At 43.2% G+C, this 21,161-nt stretch overlaps 1 protein-coding gene across 5 annotated transcripts in view; it reads right to left on the bottom strand.

Annotated features, from left to right (window-relative positions):
* Nucleotides 1-16,694: 16,694 nt before the first annotated feature.
* Nucleotides 16,695-21,161, bottom strand: part of ELF1 (E74 like ETS transcription factor 1) — a 72,327-nt gene continuing 67,860 nt past the window's right edge. For all 5 annotated transcript variants that reach the window (XM_072135286.1, XM_072135290.1, XM_072135287.1 and 2 more), the window contains 3 exons: nucleotides 19,946-20,138; nucleotides 18,868-19,287; nucleotides 16,695-18,216 (listed from right to left, as the gene is read on the bottom strand). In XM_072135286.1, the coding sequence (XP_071991387.1) occupies nucleotides 17,601-18,216; nucleotides 18,868-19,287; nucleotides 19,946-20,138 (1,229 nt within the window). In that variant the 3' untranslated portion in view covers nucleotides 16,695-17,600. The remainder of the gene's footprint in view (nucleotides 18,217-18,867; nucleotides 19,288-19,945; nucleotides 20,139-21,161) is intronic.

Below are 21,161 nucleotides of genomic sequence, written 5' to 3'. Positions count from 1 at the left end.
CGGAGACTGAGCGCTGACACGTTCTAGTATAGGAAGGGACAGACAATATAACTGTCATGAAACCATCACCCAGCTTTCCCACACTCCTGAAGAGAAAAGTATAGGCATGCAGGAAGTGTCCGTATCTTACAGCAGTAAATCTGTACTGTGTAATGGCAGAAGTAAAGCTGTAGCCTTGTGTTCTCTGTCTGTCCTTGTGTCTGCAATCCCTCCTGGACTATTCTCCTTATTGTATTCCGATTCTTCACCTTCCAAAGTCCAGAAGTTTATGATTTTCCATGTACAGAGCTGCATGACGGCTGCAGGACAAATCGTACTTCCCAGTGTCAGTATTATTATTATTCCATGCAATTTATGGGAAAAAATTCAAAATGCTGTAGAACTTCCAAAAGACATACATGACCGCTCAAAAGTTTGAGGTCACTTAAAAACTTCCTTATTTTTGAAAGAAAATCCCATTTTCTTAAAACAAAGCCAACTTTAAAGCAAAGATGATCCTAGTGTGTAAGATCCCATGGTGACAGAAAAACATAAGGGCACATTTACTTACCCAGTCCTGACGCGATCCCCGATCCGGAATGTCCGACGAAGACGAAGTCCTGCGCGATTCACCAAGATTGTGCGCCCGATATCCTGCATGTGTCGCTTCCCCGTTCAGGTCTGCCGGAGTTCACCTTCTTCTTCCCGGTGTATGTGAGTGCATGTCTTGCGACACAATTTGCAATGTTAAATTCTGCGCGTTGTTCAAATCCGTCGGATCGCCCCCTGATTTGTGCCTCGTGAAAGCCGGCGCCGATGAGCCAAAATCCAATCGTGTGCGCCAAAAAACCCTGTAAAATGCACGCAACACGGGAATAGTCAGGAAACCCGACAAAAATGACGAATCATAACCGGCTGAGTGATGCCGCTCAGCAAAGTTTTATTTAGAACTCAAGGAACTTTTAGTACAACCACAGTATATATGGCTAAATTACCATTAAATACATATACAGTAATAGGTAAAATAAAATGGTCTCGCCAAGTACTGCAGAACCAGATGTCACAGTCGCAAATGGGCTTAGACAGTGGGTTCTGGTATATAGGTCCCTACTTAGTCCCTAATACAGATGGACCTTGTCCCCAATAGTTGTGCTCTCATGACTATACTGTCCCTGAGTTACACAGAACATAAAGCAGATGACGCCTTCCCACGCGTTTCCCCCCACCATTTGCAGGGTTCATCAGAGGATTGTCCTTAGTTATCACAAGTGTTCGCTCATAACCCTGTCAGCATGTTTAGGGAGGGAATCGAGTCAGGCCCTTTGGGTTCTATTGCTGGAGAAGCTCATATTAAAGGAATCATAAATACACTCTATAAACGCATATATATGGTAAATGACTATTCTAGCTGGTTTAACCCCTTTCTGACCAGGCCTTTTATTTCTAGCAAATTTTCATACTTGGTTTAAAGGGCACCTGTCAGCAGAAATTGGCCTAATAAACCACTACCAGTATATTGACAAGCAGTTTCTTTAATGACCTAGCGTGGTGACATCATCCAGAAAATCAACTTTGAACTGAGATGTAAATTGGTTATATAAAGTCAAGGAGGTGGAGATTTTAACACTGAAGTCAAGCTCTCTCTTCCTCAGAAAGCCCCTTCACTGTAATTGTGTTTTTTTATCCTGGGGCATCACTAAACAGATCTCCTGAAGTCCGATGCACAATGTCTATCACAGAGGAGGAGGCATTTAGAGTTCCCTGCCTTGACTTCAATGTTAAACTCTCCGCCTCCTTGACGTTATACAACCAATTTACTTCTCCCTTTAAAGTTGATTTTCTGGATGATGCTACCACACTGGGCCATGAAGGGAACTACAAACTAGAAGGTGTTATGCTGTTTGACAATATACAGGTAGTGGTTTATTAGGCCAATTGCTGATGACAGGTTCCCTTTAAGGGTCATAACTTCTTTTTTTTGTGCAATACCGTAAAAATGTACGCTGCAATTTATTTCATGACATATAGGGATAATTAAAAATTTTAAAAAATTAAGGGATTTTTTTTCACTTTGAGTTTTTTGGGGGTTGAAGTTAGAAGAACTGGTGAGAAATATTTTTTTTTTTTATAATTTATTGTATATATTTTTTCAGTTTTCAAATTAACTTAAAATGACCATTATAAATTAATTCCCTAGGTGATATATAATATGTATAGTCTGGGGCAAACGGGGGGACTATGGTGATGTTTTTATTGTTTTGGGGTTTTTTTACTTTTTTTTAATTCTGATTTTCATCTGTAACTGGGGCATCTGTGTGGGTACGGTCACACGTTGCAGTTAAAACTGCATCGCAATCACGGGCTGAGCCCTCTCCATAGCCAGTAAGTCTTTGCTGCATATTGCTAGCACCGATTGCGGGTGAGGCTGCCGGCAGCCTCAAATAGATGGCGGCACATGGGCGCCCCCATCTTGCTTAGGATCGTCGCTCCCCGTAACGTCATCGGGAAGCGGCGATCCGTCTCCATGGTAGCCTCGGGTCTTCCGAAGACTCAAGGCTATTTAGTTTTAACCCCTTCATTACAATGTGCTGATAGCACATTGTAATGAATGAGGAAGAAAATCCCTGTAGTATGGCAGTATATGATAGGATCGATCAGACAACCTGGGGTTAAAGTACCCTAGGGAGTCTGAAAAATAGTAAAAATAAAAAAAAAGTTTTAAAAAAAAATTATAATAAAAAAAAAACTAAAAATTCAAATCACCCCCCTTTCCCTAGAACTGAAATACAAATAAATAAACAATAAAAATCATAAACACATTAGGTATCAACGCGTCCGAAAATGCCCGAACTATCAAAATATATTAACGGTTTTTCAATGCGTTTAACCCCGTAACGGAATACAGCGCCCAAAGCCAAAAATGCCACTTTTTTGCCATTTTGAAAAATATAAAAAAAATCTATAAAAAGTGATCAAAAGGTCGTACAGTCCTAAAAATTATATCATTGAAAATATTATCAAATGTCACAAAAAATGACACCACCCACAGCTCCATACAACAAAGTATAAAAAAGTTATTAGCACCAGAAGATGGCAAAATGAAAAAAAAAAATTTGTACAGGAGGTTTTAATTTTTGTAAATATGTAGCCCATCTGCCTCAAAGTTCGACGTACTGTGCGTTCAGAGACGCTCTTCTGCCTACCTTGGTTGTAACGGGTGGCGATTTGAGTCACTGTTGCCTTTCTATCAGCTCGAACCAGTCTGCCCATTCTCCTCTGACCTCTGGCATCAACAAGGCATTTCCGCCCACAGAACTGACGCTCACTGGATGCTTTTTCTTTTTCGGACCATTCTCTGTAAACCCTAGAGATGGTTGTGCGTGAAAATCCCAGTAGATCAGCAGTTTCTGAAATACTCAGACCAGCCCTTCTGGCACCAACAACCATGCCACGTTCAAAGGCACTCAAATCACCTTTCTTCCCCATACTGATGCTCGGTTTGAACTGCAGGATATTGTCTTGACCATGTCTACATGCCTAAATGCACTGAGTTGCCGCCATGTGATTGGCTGATTAGAAATTAAGTGTTAACGAGCAGTTAGACAGGTGTACCTAATAAATTGGTGAGTGTATATAGCTGGTGAATAGTTTCCAGCCTCCTGATGTATCTGAGGGGTGCATCAGACACTGGAGCACAAAGCGCCGGCATATAATAAATCTCCCCCACACTCCACAATTATGCTTTATTATTCCTATTCCCAGGGCCGGTTCTAGAGAAAGTGGGGCCCTGGGCAAAACTAAAAGTGGGGCCCCAAAATAAAACTATTTTATGACCAGTCACAGTCAGCAAGAGGCTCCTTTAGTATGGTAAAACAAACTGTAATATGGGAGAATTTTATAGGAGATAGATAAATGATAGGGAGATTTATGGGCAGCATGGTGGCTCCGTGATTAGCACTACAGCCTTGCAGCACTGGTCAACATCTGCAAAGATTTTGTATGTTCTCTCTGTGTCTGCGTGGGTTTCCTCCGGGTCCTCCGGTTTCTTCCCACACTCCAAAAAATTACTGGTAGGTTGATTAGACTGTGAGGCCCATTGGGGAAAGGGACCGATATTTTCTGAAAGCAGACACTTGCCCCATTTTCAAAATTGCATCAAAGATTTTATAGACATAGGCGCCTTCATGCAATTTTGATTCAAATTGAAACGTTTTATAAAAAATACTTAAAATTTGACTTTGATGGCAAAAAATTTGATCCAAACATGGACATTTGTAGAGTTCACAAATGTGCCCTATTGATATGTTCACATGAATAAATCCACATAATATCACTAAAACTGTAATAACTAGAGATCTGCTTTTCAGCTAGACATTTTTAGACAGTCACAACCTGCAAAATATATCAATAAAACAGAATAAAAAGTAAATGCACCATAAAACCTATAGAATTTTGAAAGCAGACAACCAGGCGATGCATTTGGCAATTAACATTCAAAATTTCCTCTAAAATATGTACAAATCCAGATACTCATATAAAGAAAATCTACTTTCCTAAAACAGTAAGATGTGAGGAAACCATACATACCCCACACCAATATACTGTATTCACCAAAACATGCAGCAAAGGGAACTGCAGAAAATTCACACAGATATATCATTGTCTGTTCCTTAGACAATGGTAACCCAAATAAATAACTATATATCCATAAACCAAGCTAATGAGATAATAAAAGTCACTTTTAGATGTCGCCATTGTATTAGCTGCACAATAACAGAACCCTCCGCGCTTCATAAGAATGAGAGTGAGATTGTCATAACACAGGTGTAAATAATGGAGCATGATGGGAAATAAAAACTTTATTCCAGGACATGTGTGTGTTTTTGGTGTTACATATAACTTTATGGACATGTTCTGGTCGCGGTGTAGTCACATTAGGCGAAGAGGATTGAATGTTCATTGTATCAGTCAATTTTCCCAACAAAAAATAACTATCACAAAATAAAAGGGAATAAGAGAGAATGGGCCACATTTATCACTTTTGTGCGCCTAAGTGTAGTAGTTGCGCCTAAATTCGGACGCACTGTTTTCCAGAATTATCACAAGCTACAACCATCTGTAATAAGGGAATTTCCTGCCTCTTATTAATCACTTTACTTTAACACAGTTTAGGCGCAATTTTGGCGCAGTTAAGGCGTAATGTTAGATTCGGGCACTTACATGTCATCCTGCTACAAGCTCCTCTCTGCTTCTCCCACATCCCAGCATGAAGATAACACCCACAGCAGCACCCAGGTGTGTGACACCCTGCACCCAGTGACCTCCTCAGCAGTGGCTTCTCCTGGAGGGGATCCCCCAGGAGATCTCCTGCTGAACCCCTGTAATTCTGCACAGTATCCCCCTCAGAAACACTGGTGATACTCTGCAGAATTACATGGGGGACACTTGTCAGTACTATGTGCAACATTCTGTAACGTTCTCTTCTCTCTTGCTTTGAGCTCAGGATTCTGCAGAATGTTTTGTAAATAGAAGGTGATGAACTGTAAATAGAGTCTGCAGCTCATGTCTGCAGTGTATCTAATGTCTGTATTATATGTTCTAGTGTCTGCAGTGTATCTAATGTCTGTATTATATGTTCTAGTGCAGTGGTGGCGAACCTATGGCACGGGTGCCGGAGGTGGCACTCAGAGCCCTTTCTGTGGGCACTCAGGTCATCACCCCAGGACAGAGTTCACCAAACAGGACCAAACCCATCAAAACTTCCTGCTGTCTCAGGCAACTTGGAGAGAACCTATAATGAAAGTCTGAATTTGCCCTTCTTCTTTCAACTGTATTGGTGGCCTCAGGCGGCCTATACAATTGAAAGAAGTGGAAGAACAGGTAGCAATAAGTTACTGCTTAAAGTGCCACGTTGGCACTTAACGGTAAATAAATGGATTTTGGTTGTAGTTCGGGCACTCTGTCTCTAAAAGGTTCGCCATCACTGTTCTAGTGTCTGCAGTGTATCTAATGTCTGTATTATATGTTCTAGTGTCTGCAGAGTATCTCATGTCTGTATGATCTGTTCTAGTGTCTGCAGTGTCTGGTTGAGCTTTGCTGCTAGAAATGAGCTGTTCTGCAAAGGGGCTCACTGCTTTCTTCTCAGTTAACGCCAGCTTCGAGCTGGAGTGTTTTTGTGCCCGTTTTTGCGCCTAAATGAAAAGTCGCAAGTGATGAATATCATTAGGCACATCAAAACATCTGGATTGCTAGGATAAATGAGGGAAAGCTGCTTATTTTTGCTGCGCAGCTAGTTTGGCATTTAGTCGCAAAAATGGCACAAAAAACGGTGCGCCTGAATGAAAAGGCGCAAAAACAACAGAAAAAAACGATTGATACATGTGGCCCAAAGTGTGTTCTTAGATTTGCATAGAGAAGGGTTAAAAACATGAATATTAGTTGATATTATCCCTTCTCAAAATGTAGTAACATATAAAGAGATTACTTCCATTATCTGTGAGGTGCAGCAGCTCCTGTGTGCAGCAAATGCTCCCGCAGCCTGATGGCTAAGAATCTGGAGATGGGGGAGACACTTCAGGGGGCTGTATCTCTGGTTCTGTGACTCATAGAACCTCACTTCTTTTTTCCTATGAAAGAAGAGAGTCTCCTCTTTTATATGAATCTAAATTTGTGTTTCTAAAATGTAGGAAAACGGAGATATTTATATATAAAAATGGCACCTGATATTCTCACTTTAAACCTGAATATCTCTGGATCCATAGCACCTAGAAACAAAATTCAAGATTCATTTGAAAGAAGAGATTCTCCCCTTTCTCCCTGGGGGCCCTGGGCAATTGCCACCTTTGCCTACCCATAGCGCCGGCCCTGCCTATTCCTCACTCCTATTGTTTCCATATGTGTTTTTACTCTGCATTGTCTTATTTTATTTGTACATGTCCCCGTGATTTATAAAGTGCTGTGAAATATGATTGAGATATATAATTAAATATTGTTACTATATCCCTGGTCTGCGTTGCAGATAATGTGGGTGTGATGAGCGTCATTACTTCCTGCATAGACTATTAATGTCACTGACACCTACATTGCATCCTGTAGCAGGAATCCCCCCACTGCACAAGCATCAGGTAGTAGTATAGGAGTGCGAGCGTGGGTAGAAAGAAGACATGAAATGAATGATTTATTGTGGTGGAATAAAAAAAAAAACGGGACAGGGGCTGAACTGGAGGGAGTCATAAAAAATAAAAGTAAGGTCAGTTGCACATGGACGAGATGAAAACTATACAATTTTGTATGCAGGATTTGCTGTGTTTCTCTCAGATGGCTCTGTATAAAAAAAAAAGATTATTATTATATCTTTGTCTTCTGCAAAGAGGGTTCACTGTATGTACACTGTGCTGTGTGTAGGAACTTATGATTAGAGCCTGAGCTCTGTCCTTATTAGTGCGTTCACACTTTTACACAATTCTGCTGCATTCCCTGCTACATACTATATTAAATGGAGAAAAGTCTCTGGCGGGCACAGCCCCAACGATACCGCCGACAGCCCAACGCGTGGCCCGACTCTCCAGGGTCAGGGGTGATCATGGCAGGACTTTCCAGTGGTGCTCAATCAATGTATATAAGAAGATATCCATACATAAACATAGAAAGAGATGACGGCACTCACCGGTTCCAAAAGCATGGCTTGAGAAAGCGCCACCGTGCGTGAAACGGCCCCGTTGCCGGAACCTGTCTGTTTACCCCCCCTGCATGCTTCCCCACCAATAAAGGACGCTTTTCATGCTTTTGGAACCGGTGAGTGCCGTCATCTCTTTCTATGTTTACCCTGCTACATACTATTCCTGGGGCAGTATGTAGAGACTTCCTGCTTGTAATTGTATGACCAATCAGCCACTCAGCTCCAGAATCCCATGGCAGCCAAAACAAACAAAGGCAGGGCAAGCGGCCAGGAGAACAAGGTAAAACCCCTGCTAGCAGGTAAATGGCTGCAGATAGCTAATGAGAGTAAATGAATTGCTTATTTTGGCTTAAAGCAAATATTTTTATACTTTACAGTTGTTCTTTAAAGGGAACCTACCACCCCGATTCTACCTATAAAGGTAGAACGGGTGGTAGGTGGATGTATGGGACATGAGGATAACCCTTTTTAGAGCGAATCCTCACGTCCCCGCTATCTTTTTAAAATCTTTAATACCTTAACATTTAAATTTTCTAAAGCGGCATCTGGGGCGTGGAGTACCCGGACATGAGGCTACACGTTGCAGCTACTCCACATCCCAGTAGAATCTTTTCTCCTCCCACCCTGACACCTTCGGCACGCAGCTCCTTGTAGCTACACGCCCTCGTCCGAGAAGCCGGCATTCTCCGCATGCGCATAACGGCCGGCCCGTGGCTGCTCGGCCACTGCTCCAAAGCCGGAGCTACTGCGCATGTGCAGAACTCCGGCTTCTCGGACAAGCAGCTACGAGGAGCTGCACGTCGAAGATGTCAGGGAAGGAGGAGAAAAGAGGCTACTGGAGTGTGGAGTAGCCGCGACGTGTAGCGGCATGTCCGGCTACTCCACGCCCCAGTAGCCGCTTTAGAAAATGGACATGCGCAGCCATCTGCTCCATTCATCTTGGGGAGTGCCTATGGGTCATCACCGAAACCCCCACCGATCAGCAAGTATCCACTGACTTGTTACCGGTAATTCCATTTCCTTTAGTCCAACATGACGGCCCCACCTGGAGGATGATCCCTTGACCTCTGTGGGTACAGGAAGCAGAGAAGATAAAGGGTCCCACCCCGGCATCCGCACTCCAGTGTCTACCAAATAACTACACCGACTTGGATGCAACCCGATTTATTGCCTGTTATTATTCACAAACAATTAAATCAAAGCAAGATTTTAAATCAATCAGAAATCACATAACCTAGGGGGGGGAAAATATATGGGCCGTCATGGAAAAAAGGAAATGGAATTACCGGTATGACTAATTCACTTTTTCCCTTACGTCCCCATGACGACCCCACCTGTAGATATACAGTACCAGATGAATTATTTTTTAGGGAGGGACTACGGCCTGCAGTATCTTTCTCCCAAAGGAAAGGTCCATGTTATTCAGAATGTCCAGTCTGTAATGTCTAGCAAAGGTAAGTGAAGAAGACCAGGTAGCTGCTTTACATATTTGTTGCCATCGCTCTCGTGGAATGAGCTTTTACGGTTTCCGGCGCAGCCTTATTTAGAGACTCATAAGCTTCTCTGATGACTGTCTTAATCCATCTGGATAAGGACGCTTTTGAGGCTTTTTTCCCTTTGTTCTTCCCTTGGTATTGGAGAAGAATGGTATTGAAGAGTCTTTACACCAGACCTAAGAGACTTCTATGTACCCAAGTACTGTTCTCCTTACATCCAGGGAATGCTAGGCAATCTCCTTAGCGGATCTTCGGTTCTGGCAGAATGAAGGTAGGACCACTTCCTGATTGCGGTGGAAAGCTGTGCAAACCTTAGGAACAAAGTTTGGGTCAAGCGTTAGAATGATCCTATCTTCCGAAATTAAACAATAAGGCTCATTTATAGACAGTGCTTGAATCTCCCCAATCCTTCTCACGGTAGTAATTGCAATTAGGAAGGTTGTTTTCAAAGTTAGATTCCTATGGCTTACTGATTCAATCGGTTCAAACTGAGGCCCAGTAAGAAAATTTAGCACTAAGGATAAGTCCCAGGGAGCCACTGAAGGTTTCACTGAGGGCCTAATTCGGACAGTAGCTCTTACAAACCTTTTTATCCATCTATGGTCAGCCAGGGATGAGTCAAAGAACACACTTAGTGCTGCAATCTGGACTTTGAGGGTACTTGTTTTAAGGCCCATGTCGAACCCGGCTTGCAGGAAATGTAAAATCTGTAAGATATTAGGAGAAGACTGGTTGGGGACTGCTGGACCACAGAAAGAAACTTCTTCCAAAGTATATAGCTGAGGTAACTGGTTTTCAGGAGTGGAAACCAGCTCTTTTTGGGCCACAATGATACGATCAAGATGACCTTGGACCTGTCTCTTTGAATCTTCCGTAAGACTCTTACTATTATAGGCAGAGGAGGAAAAGCATATGCCAGAGGAGCATCCCACTTGTGGCTGAATGCATCCGACCTCGAAACCTGGTGGTAAACAGATCCACTACAGGCATGCCCCACATCTGGGTTAGATGACGGAATACTTGTTGGTTCAGACACCATTAGTTGTGGTCTAGTTTTTTCTTGCTCAGAAAGTCTGCAACCTTGTTGTCCCTTCCTCTCAGATGAATAGGGACTTGATGTTTACTTCCGCCCAAGAGAATATTTCTCTCGAGAGGTCTATAAGGTCTGGAGATCTGGTACCCCCCTGATGTTGCAGGTAGGCTATCGTCGTGGAATCGTCCTATAAAACCTTCGCATGTTGACCTACCAACAGATGACTGGCTGTCTTCAAGGTTTCTAGGACTGCTCTCAGTTCTCGATAGTTGGAAGACATCCTTTGGATAGGAGGAGGCCACTTTCCCTGGAAGAAGGACCCTGCTATGTTCGCACCCAGCCCTTTTGACTCGCATCTGTTTGTACTATAGACAGGGGCCAGGGATGCCATGGTACTCCTATCTGTAAATGTGCAAGAATGGTCCACCATTCTAGGCATTGCTTGACCGCAGGAGTAATGTTGATGTAATTGTCCAGATGTAGGGGATCTTTGTCCCATGATTGCAGTATCCAGCAATGCAGGACTCGCGTATGGTTCTGTGCCCACTGGACACACTGGATGCAAAATGTTAACTGTCCCAGAAGCTTCATAGCGTCTCTTATGGAGCATCTCTGGCGATGAAGAAAATCACTGACCTGACAGACTTCTCCCTGGGAAGATAAGATTTCTGGTTCACAGAGTCCAGGAGGGTTCCCAGGAAAATGATCTGAGTACTTAGATGCATAGCAGACTTCTCCCAGTTTATGATCCAACCTAGATATTGTAGAGTTTGGATTGTAAAGTTCCTGTGTAGAATAAGCTGTTCTCGATTTTCCGCTATTATGAGTAAGTCGTCCAGATATGGAATGACCAGGACTCGATGCGTTCTCAAGAAAGCTCCGACCTCTATGATTATTTTGGAAAACACTCTCGGAGCTGATACAATCCCGACAGGTAGAGACTTGTATTGGAAGCATAGATTTTCTCCTTGTGGGGAGACTATTGCGCACCTCAGAAACTTTTGAGAAGGAAGGTAAATAGGGACGTGGTAATACGCATCCTTTAAGTCTATTGTGCACATGTAGGCTCCTGGATGGATCAATGTTACTGCAGATTTTACTGACTCCATCTTGAACTTCCTGTACAAGAGATGCTGGTTCAAGCCTCTGAGGTTGCAAATCATCCTGTGGGATCCATTTGGCTTTTGAATGAGAAATAAGGGCGAGAAGTGTCCGTTTTTCCACCTTTCTTTTGGTACTGGTGTAATTACATCCATCTGAATAAGTTTCTGGTCTTCTTGAAAAATTAAAGCAGTCGACTTTTGAGACGCCAACTTGGTAAGGATAAACTTGTGGGGAGGAAGAGATGTTAATTCTAGCTTGTAACCTTGCTTTATTATGTCTAGAATCCAAGGGTTGGATGTGATCTGGGTCCATTGTGCAAGGAACCCCAGTAACCTTCCTCTCACTCTGGTGTCTTTGCTTCCCAAAGGAGGTCAAATTACTGGAGCTAAGGAGGAAGCCTCTACCACTACCCCCTTTCGGATAGCTCCAGCGCCCTTGTCTGCCTTTGCCTCTGTATGAATTTTTTCGATCTCTAAAGTCCTGAAAGGGCTGCTTTCTGGGTGGCTTTTTAACCTCAGGGAACCCTTTCTTTTTATCAGCTGCTTTCTCCAAAATTGAATAAAGCTCGGCACCAAACACGAATTCCCCTTCAAATGGAATGCTGCATAGCTTGGATTTCAACCTGAAATCACCACTCCATTGTCTTAGCCATAGAGCTCTTCTGGTCGCAATAGACAAAGCAATCTCTTTTGCCGAAAACCTGACGGATTCACCAGATGCATCGGCAATAAAGGCAGTAGCAGACTTTAATGTTGGAAGAGTCTCTAACAGGAGCTCTCTAGGGGTGCCCTTCCCTAATATGATTTCCCAGCTATGATAACCAGAAATACATAGTATGGGCAACTGAGGTAGTGGCTACGTTAGCTTTTAGGTTAAGCATAGTAGACTCCCAGACCTTTTTAAGCAAACGGATCTAGCTTCCTCCACTTCCTCAATGTTTAGGGTATCACGAATAGCCTTAAGCAATTGGTCTAAATCCTCAGAGGAAAACAGGTATCTGGATTCCATCTTTGAAGCGGATGGCTCCATATCTAAAGAGTCCTTAAATGAAGAATTGTCCTCGGAGCCAGGGTCTGATTCTGAGGCGCATATTAGGGCCCTTTTGGGTGGGGGACCGGGAAGGCTATGGAAGTGGCTACAGAAGTCTGGACTTCCCCTTTAATGAAGGAACTCTCTTCTCTCTCTTCTCTTAGAAGGTTATCCAAACAGTCCTTGCATACTGTTTTTTTATAGTTAGAGTTAAGCCTTGTATTGCACATGTTACATTTACGATAGGCTGATCTCTTCCCTTCTTTAGAGGGATCTTTGCTCCTTACTTTCTCTTTCGGCTTCTACCAAGAGAGAAGCGATAGCTTAGTTTTATAGGGGATATAAAACATATTTGAAATAGAGCCCCTACCCCTTTAAATCTATAAGACACTCAAGGGCCGTAGATAGGGGTTCTGATACAGAAGACTCCATGGCAAGGATCTCGCAAGATAGATACTTCCATAGGCACCTATAATTTATAGTTAAGAGGGGCTTATTCACATACAGCAGAACAATATAGTGCAGTATTAAGTACATTGACACATGAGTATAGTGCACAGTACCTTATCGGCGTAGCGGTAGGCGATCTAGTCAGAGTGACTACCTGCGACCAACCTTTTGGTGCAGCCGAGCCTCGTTACGTCACTTCCGGTGCGACCAGAAGACATCCAATCCAGGCGCCGGAGCACGTGATCGAAGCCACCATGTGTTTTCCGACTTCTGGGTACCCTGGATCTACGCGGAGTCGGGAGTAGAGTCGGCACAACAGTCCCCACTGGAACCAGGGAGGACGCGTGACACGTCGAGGCGAGGCCTGGGACTGGCAGGGTAAGGGTCGGACCCGTGCCTGCATCATCAGTACTCCCCTCACTGCCCCAACTGGAGGAAGCACGTAAGGAGAGTTCCATCTCTGCTCCCTGCCCTGTGTAGGGACAGGAAGACACTGGAGTGCGGATGCCGGGGTGGGGCCTTTCAACTTCTCTGCTTCCTGTCCCCACAGAGGTCAAGGGGTTATCCTTCAGGTGGGGCCGTCATGGAGACTTAAGGGAAAACCCCTTTAATACTACTAAAAGGGGTTAAACACATGTAGTTGTTGAATTTGACACAAAGCAATGTTCAGGGGTATTTAGTTCCAGTGACCCACTGCTCTGTAACAATCTCAGTGTGTGAAGTTACGTTTTGGAGAGGGCAAAATATCAGCCCCTGATGATTGCACCATACTAGTGCATGAAACATGTAAGGATTCTTATTCATATGTATACCCTGTAATAGATGTAGGGTTTATTAGGCCGACAGGGTCAATCTGAGGACCGCCCTTGTTAAGGTGGGATTTCTGTGGTGCTTAGGCACAGGCGGAACTACTTGTACATGTATTTATAAAGTGTGCACTATACCCAACTCGCCAAAAAATTCTGCACTGAAAGGGTCTGTCCCTGTGCAGTCATACCGTGTGAGGTTGGCGAAAAAGCCCAGCATGGAGGTGGAGGAATCCAGGCGCTTAGATGAAACGTTGAATACGGTTCAAAATGGTTTATTGAGATGATTAAAAATCAATAAAAAAGTACAACTCAAAAATATATTCAAGGCGTTTCGGCTCAGTACGTGAGCCTTCATCACCCATGCCTTGCATATATTTTTATGAGTTGTACTTTTTTTTATAGATTTTTAATCATCTCAATAAACCATTTTGAACCATACTACTTAAATTGCTGCGCTGGCACTTTACAATAAATAAGTGACTTTTGGTTAAAGTTTGGGCACTCAGGCTCTAAAAGGTTCGCCATCACTGCTCTAGCAGGTTGCCGGCTGCCTGTGCTCATTATATTCATATCTATACATGTGCACCCACTCATGTCACAAGGTGAGCAGGTTTTTATTTGAAATTACAGTCTAGTACAGTGATGGCTAACCTATGGCACTGGTGCCAGAGGTGGCACTCAGAGCCCTTTCTGTGGGCACTCAGGCCATCACCAGAGATGACTCCAGGTATCTTCCTGCAGTCCCAGACAGCCCAGGACTTGCTGTGCACGGATCTATTTTAAAGTGACAGCTGTACCTGGGACTATTTTCTGCTTTATTGGTGTCCTCAGGGAGCTGGTATCAATGAAAACTGTGACAGAACAGGGAGTATAAATCACAAATTAAATTTCTGTGTTGGCACTTTGCGATAAAGCGGGTCATTGTTGTAGTTTGGGCACTCGGTCTCTAAAAGGTTCGCCATCACTGGTCTAGTACATACTATACGAGGTCAGCGCGTCTTGTCTCTGTGTTTTCTTCACATACTCCTACGGTTCCCAGAGAAACCCACTGATGGTGACCAGGAGGATCTACCAGCATTCTGCCAAAGTAGTGCAGGGAGCGCCAGATTAATGAAGAAGAACTCATGAATCTGGCTCACTCCACATAAAAACTCCACCTAGTACAGTTTGCACCGTTTTTGATAGATGTGGGCCATTATGGGTTTAACTGAGAATTTGTGTCAAAAATTGTAGTGAAAAACTTATAATTTGCTCATGGACGTGGCCTTAAGACGCCTACAACGTATGACCTGTGATTTTGCAAAACTGCATTTCCAAGTGGTAAAACCAGCAGTGACCTGGTCACATGATTTGTGGACATTGATCATGACCCCTATAGACCACTGAGCCTCCCAGTTACATTGCGGTGAGCACACCATGGGGCATATTTACTTACCCGTCCCATCGCGATCCCCGAGGTGCATTGTCCGACGAGGATTCGGAGTTGCCACGATTAACTAAGATCGTGCATTCAATTTCGTGCATGTGACGCTTCCCCACTCAGGTCCGCGGGAGTTCACCATCTTCTTCCCGATGCATGTAAGTGCATGGCTTGCCACATAATTTTGAATGTTAAATCCTGCACTCTGTCCGAATCAGTCGGGTTGTCCGATGATCCGCCCCCCCGATTCATATCGCATGAAAGTCGGCACAATTGCGCTAAAATCTGTTTGCGTGCGCCAAAAACCCCAGTTAAATGCGCCACAATACAGAAAAAGCCAGGAAACCCGACGAAAATGCGTCCCGTGGACCCTTAGTAAATAAGCCCCAATGTGTCACTGCATCGTGACAGATGAGCAGCCGCTTGTCTTGCTATAGAGGGAGGAGGGGTGAAGAGTGCTCACCCCCCACGCCTCCAGGCCCTGTGCGCACCCAGGATCTGGTCCAGACAAGAACACGCCGTCTGAATCCACCCTAATACACTAGCAGCGTAGTGTAGAGTATGCTATTTTGACTGTTTCTTGATGCCTGCAGAATTAGCGCTGGGGTCAATTCTGTAGCCAATACACTACTTGTGCAGATGACTTTATAATCTGACTCTCCTATAGTTAAAGGGGTTGTCCACTTTACGCAAATATTTGATATGATTTTTGTTAGTATATTGGAAAATTGTACAACTTTTCCTATCTGTATCAATTCCTCACATTTTTTTGGATCTCTGCTTGCTGTCTTGTTATAGGAAGCTTCTATGTTACTTCCAGTGGTTACAAATCTGTCCATAGTGATGTGATAGACACGCATGTGCACGGACGGTTATTATCACTGGGAGTAATAGGAGAAGTGTGATAATAAAGGCTCTTGCACCTGCGTGTCCATCACATCAGATTTCTATCCATTGCAAGTAAAAATAGAAGCTTTTATAACAGGAAAGCAAGCAGAGATCTAGAAAATTGTGAGGAATTGATACAGAAAGTATACCGTATATACTCGAGTATAAGCCGACCCGAGTATAAGCCGAAACCCCTAATTTCAACACAAAAAACTGAGAAAACCTATTGACTCGAGTATAAGCCGAGGGTGGGAAATGCATAGGTTACAGCCTCCCAGTATATAGTCTGCCAGCCCCTGTAGCATACAGCCTGCCCAGCCCCTGTAGTAGGAAAAAATAATAACACTGTACTCATCTTTCCGACGTCCCCCATAGGTCCTCTTCTGTCTCAGACAGAAGAGGACCTACAGGTGATGTCAGAAAGGTGATTTTTGACTTTATTTTTTAGTTGACTCGAGTATAAGCCGAATTGGGGTTTATGAGCACAAATTTTGTGTTGAAAAACTAGGCTTATACTCGAGTATATAAGGTATTGGAAAATTGTATAACTTTTCCTTACACAAATCATATCAAATATTTGCTGAAAGTGGGCAACCCCTTTAAGAGCACTGCCAAATGTGTCTTAGCCCCAGCAAGGAGATGGGAACACCTCACTCACACAACTAAACCTACCTTTATGAACAAAATGTCTGAACACAATTCAACATGTCACCATGAGGGGGCGCTGTTCCAATTTTTTTTTTTTTTTTAACTGATGGTAAATTAATAAATGCATTGTTTGTAAGTACCGGATACTTTTCTGTGAACATAGATTTATTTTTTTAATAAACCAATTAAAAATACAAAAACAGCTTGAAAAGTTTTTCAACAGTTTAACTTTTTTTCTTTAAATACAAATTTCATCTCTATCAATATAGTATAACATTTGAACTCTAAACATATATGGATCTCTTGAGTCTATAAAATTTATTTGCTGTGTCGGAATTTATCTGAACGCACAGAAATTATTTATTTTTTTTGTATTCATTTGATATTTAGCATTTGTTTCCAGAGTTTGAAGTCAATGTACATTATTTACACGTATAAAAAGCTCCGCTATACACTTACATTTCTTTCATGATACCTGCAATATTTTTGTGTAAGGTATAGCTGGATTAAACAAAGGCACAGTAGTTATTGCTAAAGACGCTATAAGAGTAAAACATAGGAAGGAAATGTCTACAACAGTGCAAAACCTCAGTGACGTTCCATCTGCTTCCTTGGACAGTTTCTATCTGGCTCTTGAGTAGTCATAGATCAGGCGGCTAGAAGATAAAGCGATATTGGCTTCTCTTATTTACAGACAAATGAGATAGATTTACAGATAGACGAAAGATTGTCAAAGACAGAGTTAAAAGAAAATCTTTGTATCACACACAGTTACACTGTGTCCTCACAGAACAAGGCACATTCCTTCCAGACAGGAGTCCTGGAATAAGCGATACGCCTAAGTGGAATTCATTATGAAGAATATCGACTTTCCTGATTAAGATTCCACTATGTGGAAAAATAACAAACGAAAAGCTTAAAATCAAAACCAACTGAACAATTTTTACTGCTAGGGAACAGGATTTATGAAAAATATAGATGTACTTTGAAAAAATATATATAGAATATTGATGAATAGCCCATCACATTTGGAAAAATCTTAAATATATAGAAGTTCTCGGTTCAATCAATTTGAGTCAAATTCCCAGGGGTCGTTCTCCTTTTTAATTTCCAAGTGAGCTGGAAATCCATTCGGACTTGCTACTACCAGAACACATGGAGGCTGATATTTCTGATCCATCTGCTCCCCAGTCTCTTCTGTGTCTTCCGGGGAATTTTGGTCATTGGCGAGGGATGCAAGTGTTTGTTTGGACTCGGGGGATTTGATAACGGATGTGATGACTGTGCCTGGAGTCTGGTTTAGCAGGGGTGAAGTGCTTGTGGAGAAGGTCATCACTGGAGTGCTTGCACTGAAGGCTGGAGATGAAGGCACACTGACTGTTCCATTACAAAGGCCCTGAACGCTGCCATTCAGAACCTGCTGGACCTGGCTAGAGCTCAGGACAATGGATGGTGGAGGTGAGCCTGCACTCTGGGGGTGTAGCACCATGTTATCCTTAAGTACGGTCATGGGCTGTGTGGAAGGAATGGCTTGAAGTATGAATTTCTGTGATCCCGCTGGAGCACTGGGGTCTGTGCTGGTTATGACGGTGGTGAGGGGCACAGTTTGGAGTGTTACAGTATGCAGCTGCTGACTTCCAGGTGACACCACCACTGGGACCTGGCCTGGAGACTGGATACTTCTACAAGACAAAGCAGGAAAAATATAAGTAGAAAGTAATGAAGAATTAATACCTTGATAATATGTAGAGGTAGGTTCACATGACTAGATCAGACAGTCAGGCATGTTTTTTACTTGTATATTCTAGGATACCTAGAAAGACAAATACAGTGGCATCATCTTCTCCCTTTCAAAACAGATTGTTTAGGATGGAGAATTCTATGGAGACTATTGCAATGGCAATTCAGTATAGCTCATCAGCAGGATGATCCAAATTTACAGACAACGGGGTGAGGATATCTGAGGAGCTAGGACATTGTGCGCCAGCTCTCAATGTTCACCCCTACACCGCACAGTTCTGGCTATAACTAAAGCACTTGGCGTGGAGGCTTGCCCCAGGAATTTTGACTTTTTCCAAGGCTTTTCCCAAATCTGTAAGCTTCTTTTTCAGTACACCTTTTAGAATATATTACCTGAACTTACACACTGCTCTGTTCCGTAATAACAGCAAATGGCCAAATTAGAAGAAAACATTCTAACTCAAAATCTGTACAAGATAAAACTAATCACAGTATTCCCAAGGTCACAAACAGTTTTCCATACACACAGTGGGATAAAATGGGGTGAAATGACATACTACATAACTCCATATTGCTTATAGTACAAGACTCACCTGATAGTCTGTACAGAAGACAACGTATCATTCTGAATGGTTAATCCTTGTTCAGGAACGGCCTGTCCAGACATTAAATGGACTGTCCGAAAGAGCTGAGTTGGATGAGGGGACACTGCCCTCAGCATATCTGATGGTAACAATGGCTGGAGAGGTTCCTCTAGTTCTTTCACTTTCGAAGACTTGGGGGACTTTACAACAGTGGTGGAGCTACCTCGCGGCCCAGCGTATGGAGCTACTTTAGATGCCCGGGTTTGATTTCGGTTAGACGTAGAAACTGGCGAATGCAAATTTCCTGAGTATTCTGCAGAGCCCGAGTCCTCCTCATCAATGTATATCAGATCCTTTGGCATTTCTTTAAACTGATAGACGAGGCGTTGGCCTTCCACTTTTGCTAAAATACCTCTTTGGTAATAGTACCTGCAAGAAGCAAACAGAAAAACACCATTAACCAATGACAAAATCCAAACTCTTTGTTTATCCCACGGAAATGCACTCAGGTCAGTGAATAAGTATCATAGCACAGCCCTGCCGTTCCAAAGAGAAGATGGGATTCCATGCTTCATATATCACGATGATGCTCCGAGTCCCATCTCTGTACGTAACTATGGGGGTGGCCTTTTTGCCGAAGATGCTGATAAAGGGAGTTCCAATATTTGTAAAGCATACCGCACATTCAGAAACCGGAGGGGCTCATGTTGGATTCTCACTCCAACAGTATCCATCGAAGAGCATGGCACACAGCAAAGTGTAATTTTACTTTTTCCTTTAGGTACATAGACACAAAATTTAAGGGCCTTCAACTATCAAGGTACCTGCATACATTATATCAGATCTTACGTGACAAAGGTCGGATGACCAAACATCACGCTTTTTTCATCTGTGCCTCATCTAATACACAATACTGGCATTGTGTAGGGCAATATTATTGGCAAGTCAAAAATCTACTACAAATTGATAGGAGCAGCAAACAAAATAGAGAACTAGTTAACAACATGAGCATTAAGGGAATTGAATCAGGAACCATCTTCTGAGAAGAAACAGAACCAACACAATTCTCCAGCATGTATCTGCCTACCTGAGTGCCCTGCCCATGGTTTCATAGTTCATGTCCGGTTTGTTTTTGTGCTTCCCCCAAAGCTTGGAAACAGCTTTGGAATCCACCAGCTTGAAGATGCCCTTCTCTCTCTGTGTCCACTTTATGTACTTTGGACATGTAGCTTTGTCTTGAAGCAAAGCCAACAAGAATTCCCAAAGGTAAATTGTATTACCTAGAAAGTAAATGAAGCAATGTAAATTGAACATTATATTTCAATGATTCAAAAAAATACATGCCTTTTACTCTATACAAAAAAAAAGTCCTAAATAGCAAATAAATAAATCTGCAGATTTGCGATTCAAGACTTTATTATCTAAACGTCCTTGTATTAATTTGCACCAAAAAGAAAACTAAAATTCCATAAACCACATCAGCACCTTTAGACAAATTTATGACTTGTTCAACATATCGGATTCTGCCCAATAGAAAGGGGTTCAGCTTTGCAAGACAGTGGGTGTTTGCCAATAATTTTGCAAATGCACCTACATTGTGGTGCAAACCAAGTCATCAAAGAGGAGGCGCAATGTCAGTGTGTGTCAGAGGCCCATACTATGACATCAGCAGCAGTGACCGCTACTGACATCATAGCAAGCGCCGCTGGTAGAGTGCATGGGAGCGTCTCTACCCGCTCTGTTCCACGTGAACAGGAGAAGGAAGAGGAGTCACGCAGATCATCGTGCAGAACTGGAAATAAAGTATGTAAGTTTATCTTTTTATACAATAAGGGGCTGCCGGGCATTTCATTATAGGTGGGCTTCATTACTGGGGGAAGCTGCAGCATGGGGCATTACATTACTGGGGGAAGCTGCAGCATGGGGCATTACATTACTGGGGGAAGCTGCAGCATGGGGCATTACATTACTGGGGGAAGCTGCAGCATGGGGCATTACATTCCTAGGGGAGGCTGCAGCACGGGGCATTACATTCCTAGGGGAGGCTGCAGCACGGGGCATTACATTCCTAGGGGAGGCCGCAGCACGGGGCATGACATTCCTAGGGGAGGCTGCAGCACAGGGCATTACATTCCTAGGGGAGGCCGCAGCACGGTGCATGACATTACTGGGGGAGGCCGCAGCACGGGGCATGACATTACTGGGGGAGGCCGCAGCACGGGGCATTACATTACTGGGGGAGGCCGCAGCACGGGGCATTACATTACTGGGGGAGGCCGCAGCATGGGTCATGACATTACTGG

The sequence above is a fragment of the Engystomops pustulosus genome, chromosome 2, assembly GCF_040894005.1.
Source record: "Engystomops pustulosus chromosome 2, aEngPut4.maternal, whole genome shotgun sequence".
Taxonomy (NCBI): Eukaryota; Metazoa; Chordata; class Amphibia; order Anura; family Leptodactylidae; genus Engystomops; species Engystomops pustulosus.
Note: the sequence above shows the minus strand (reverse complement) of the source record. Positions and strands in the feature narration are given on the sequence as shown.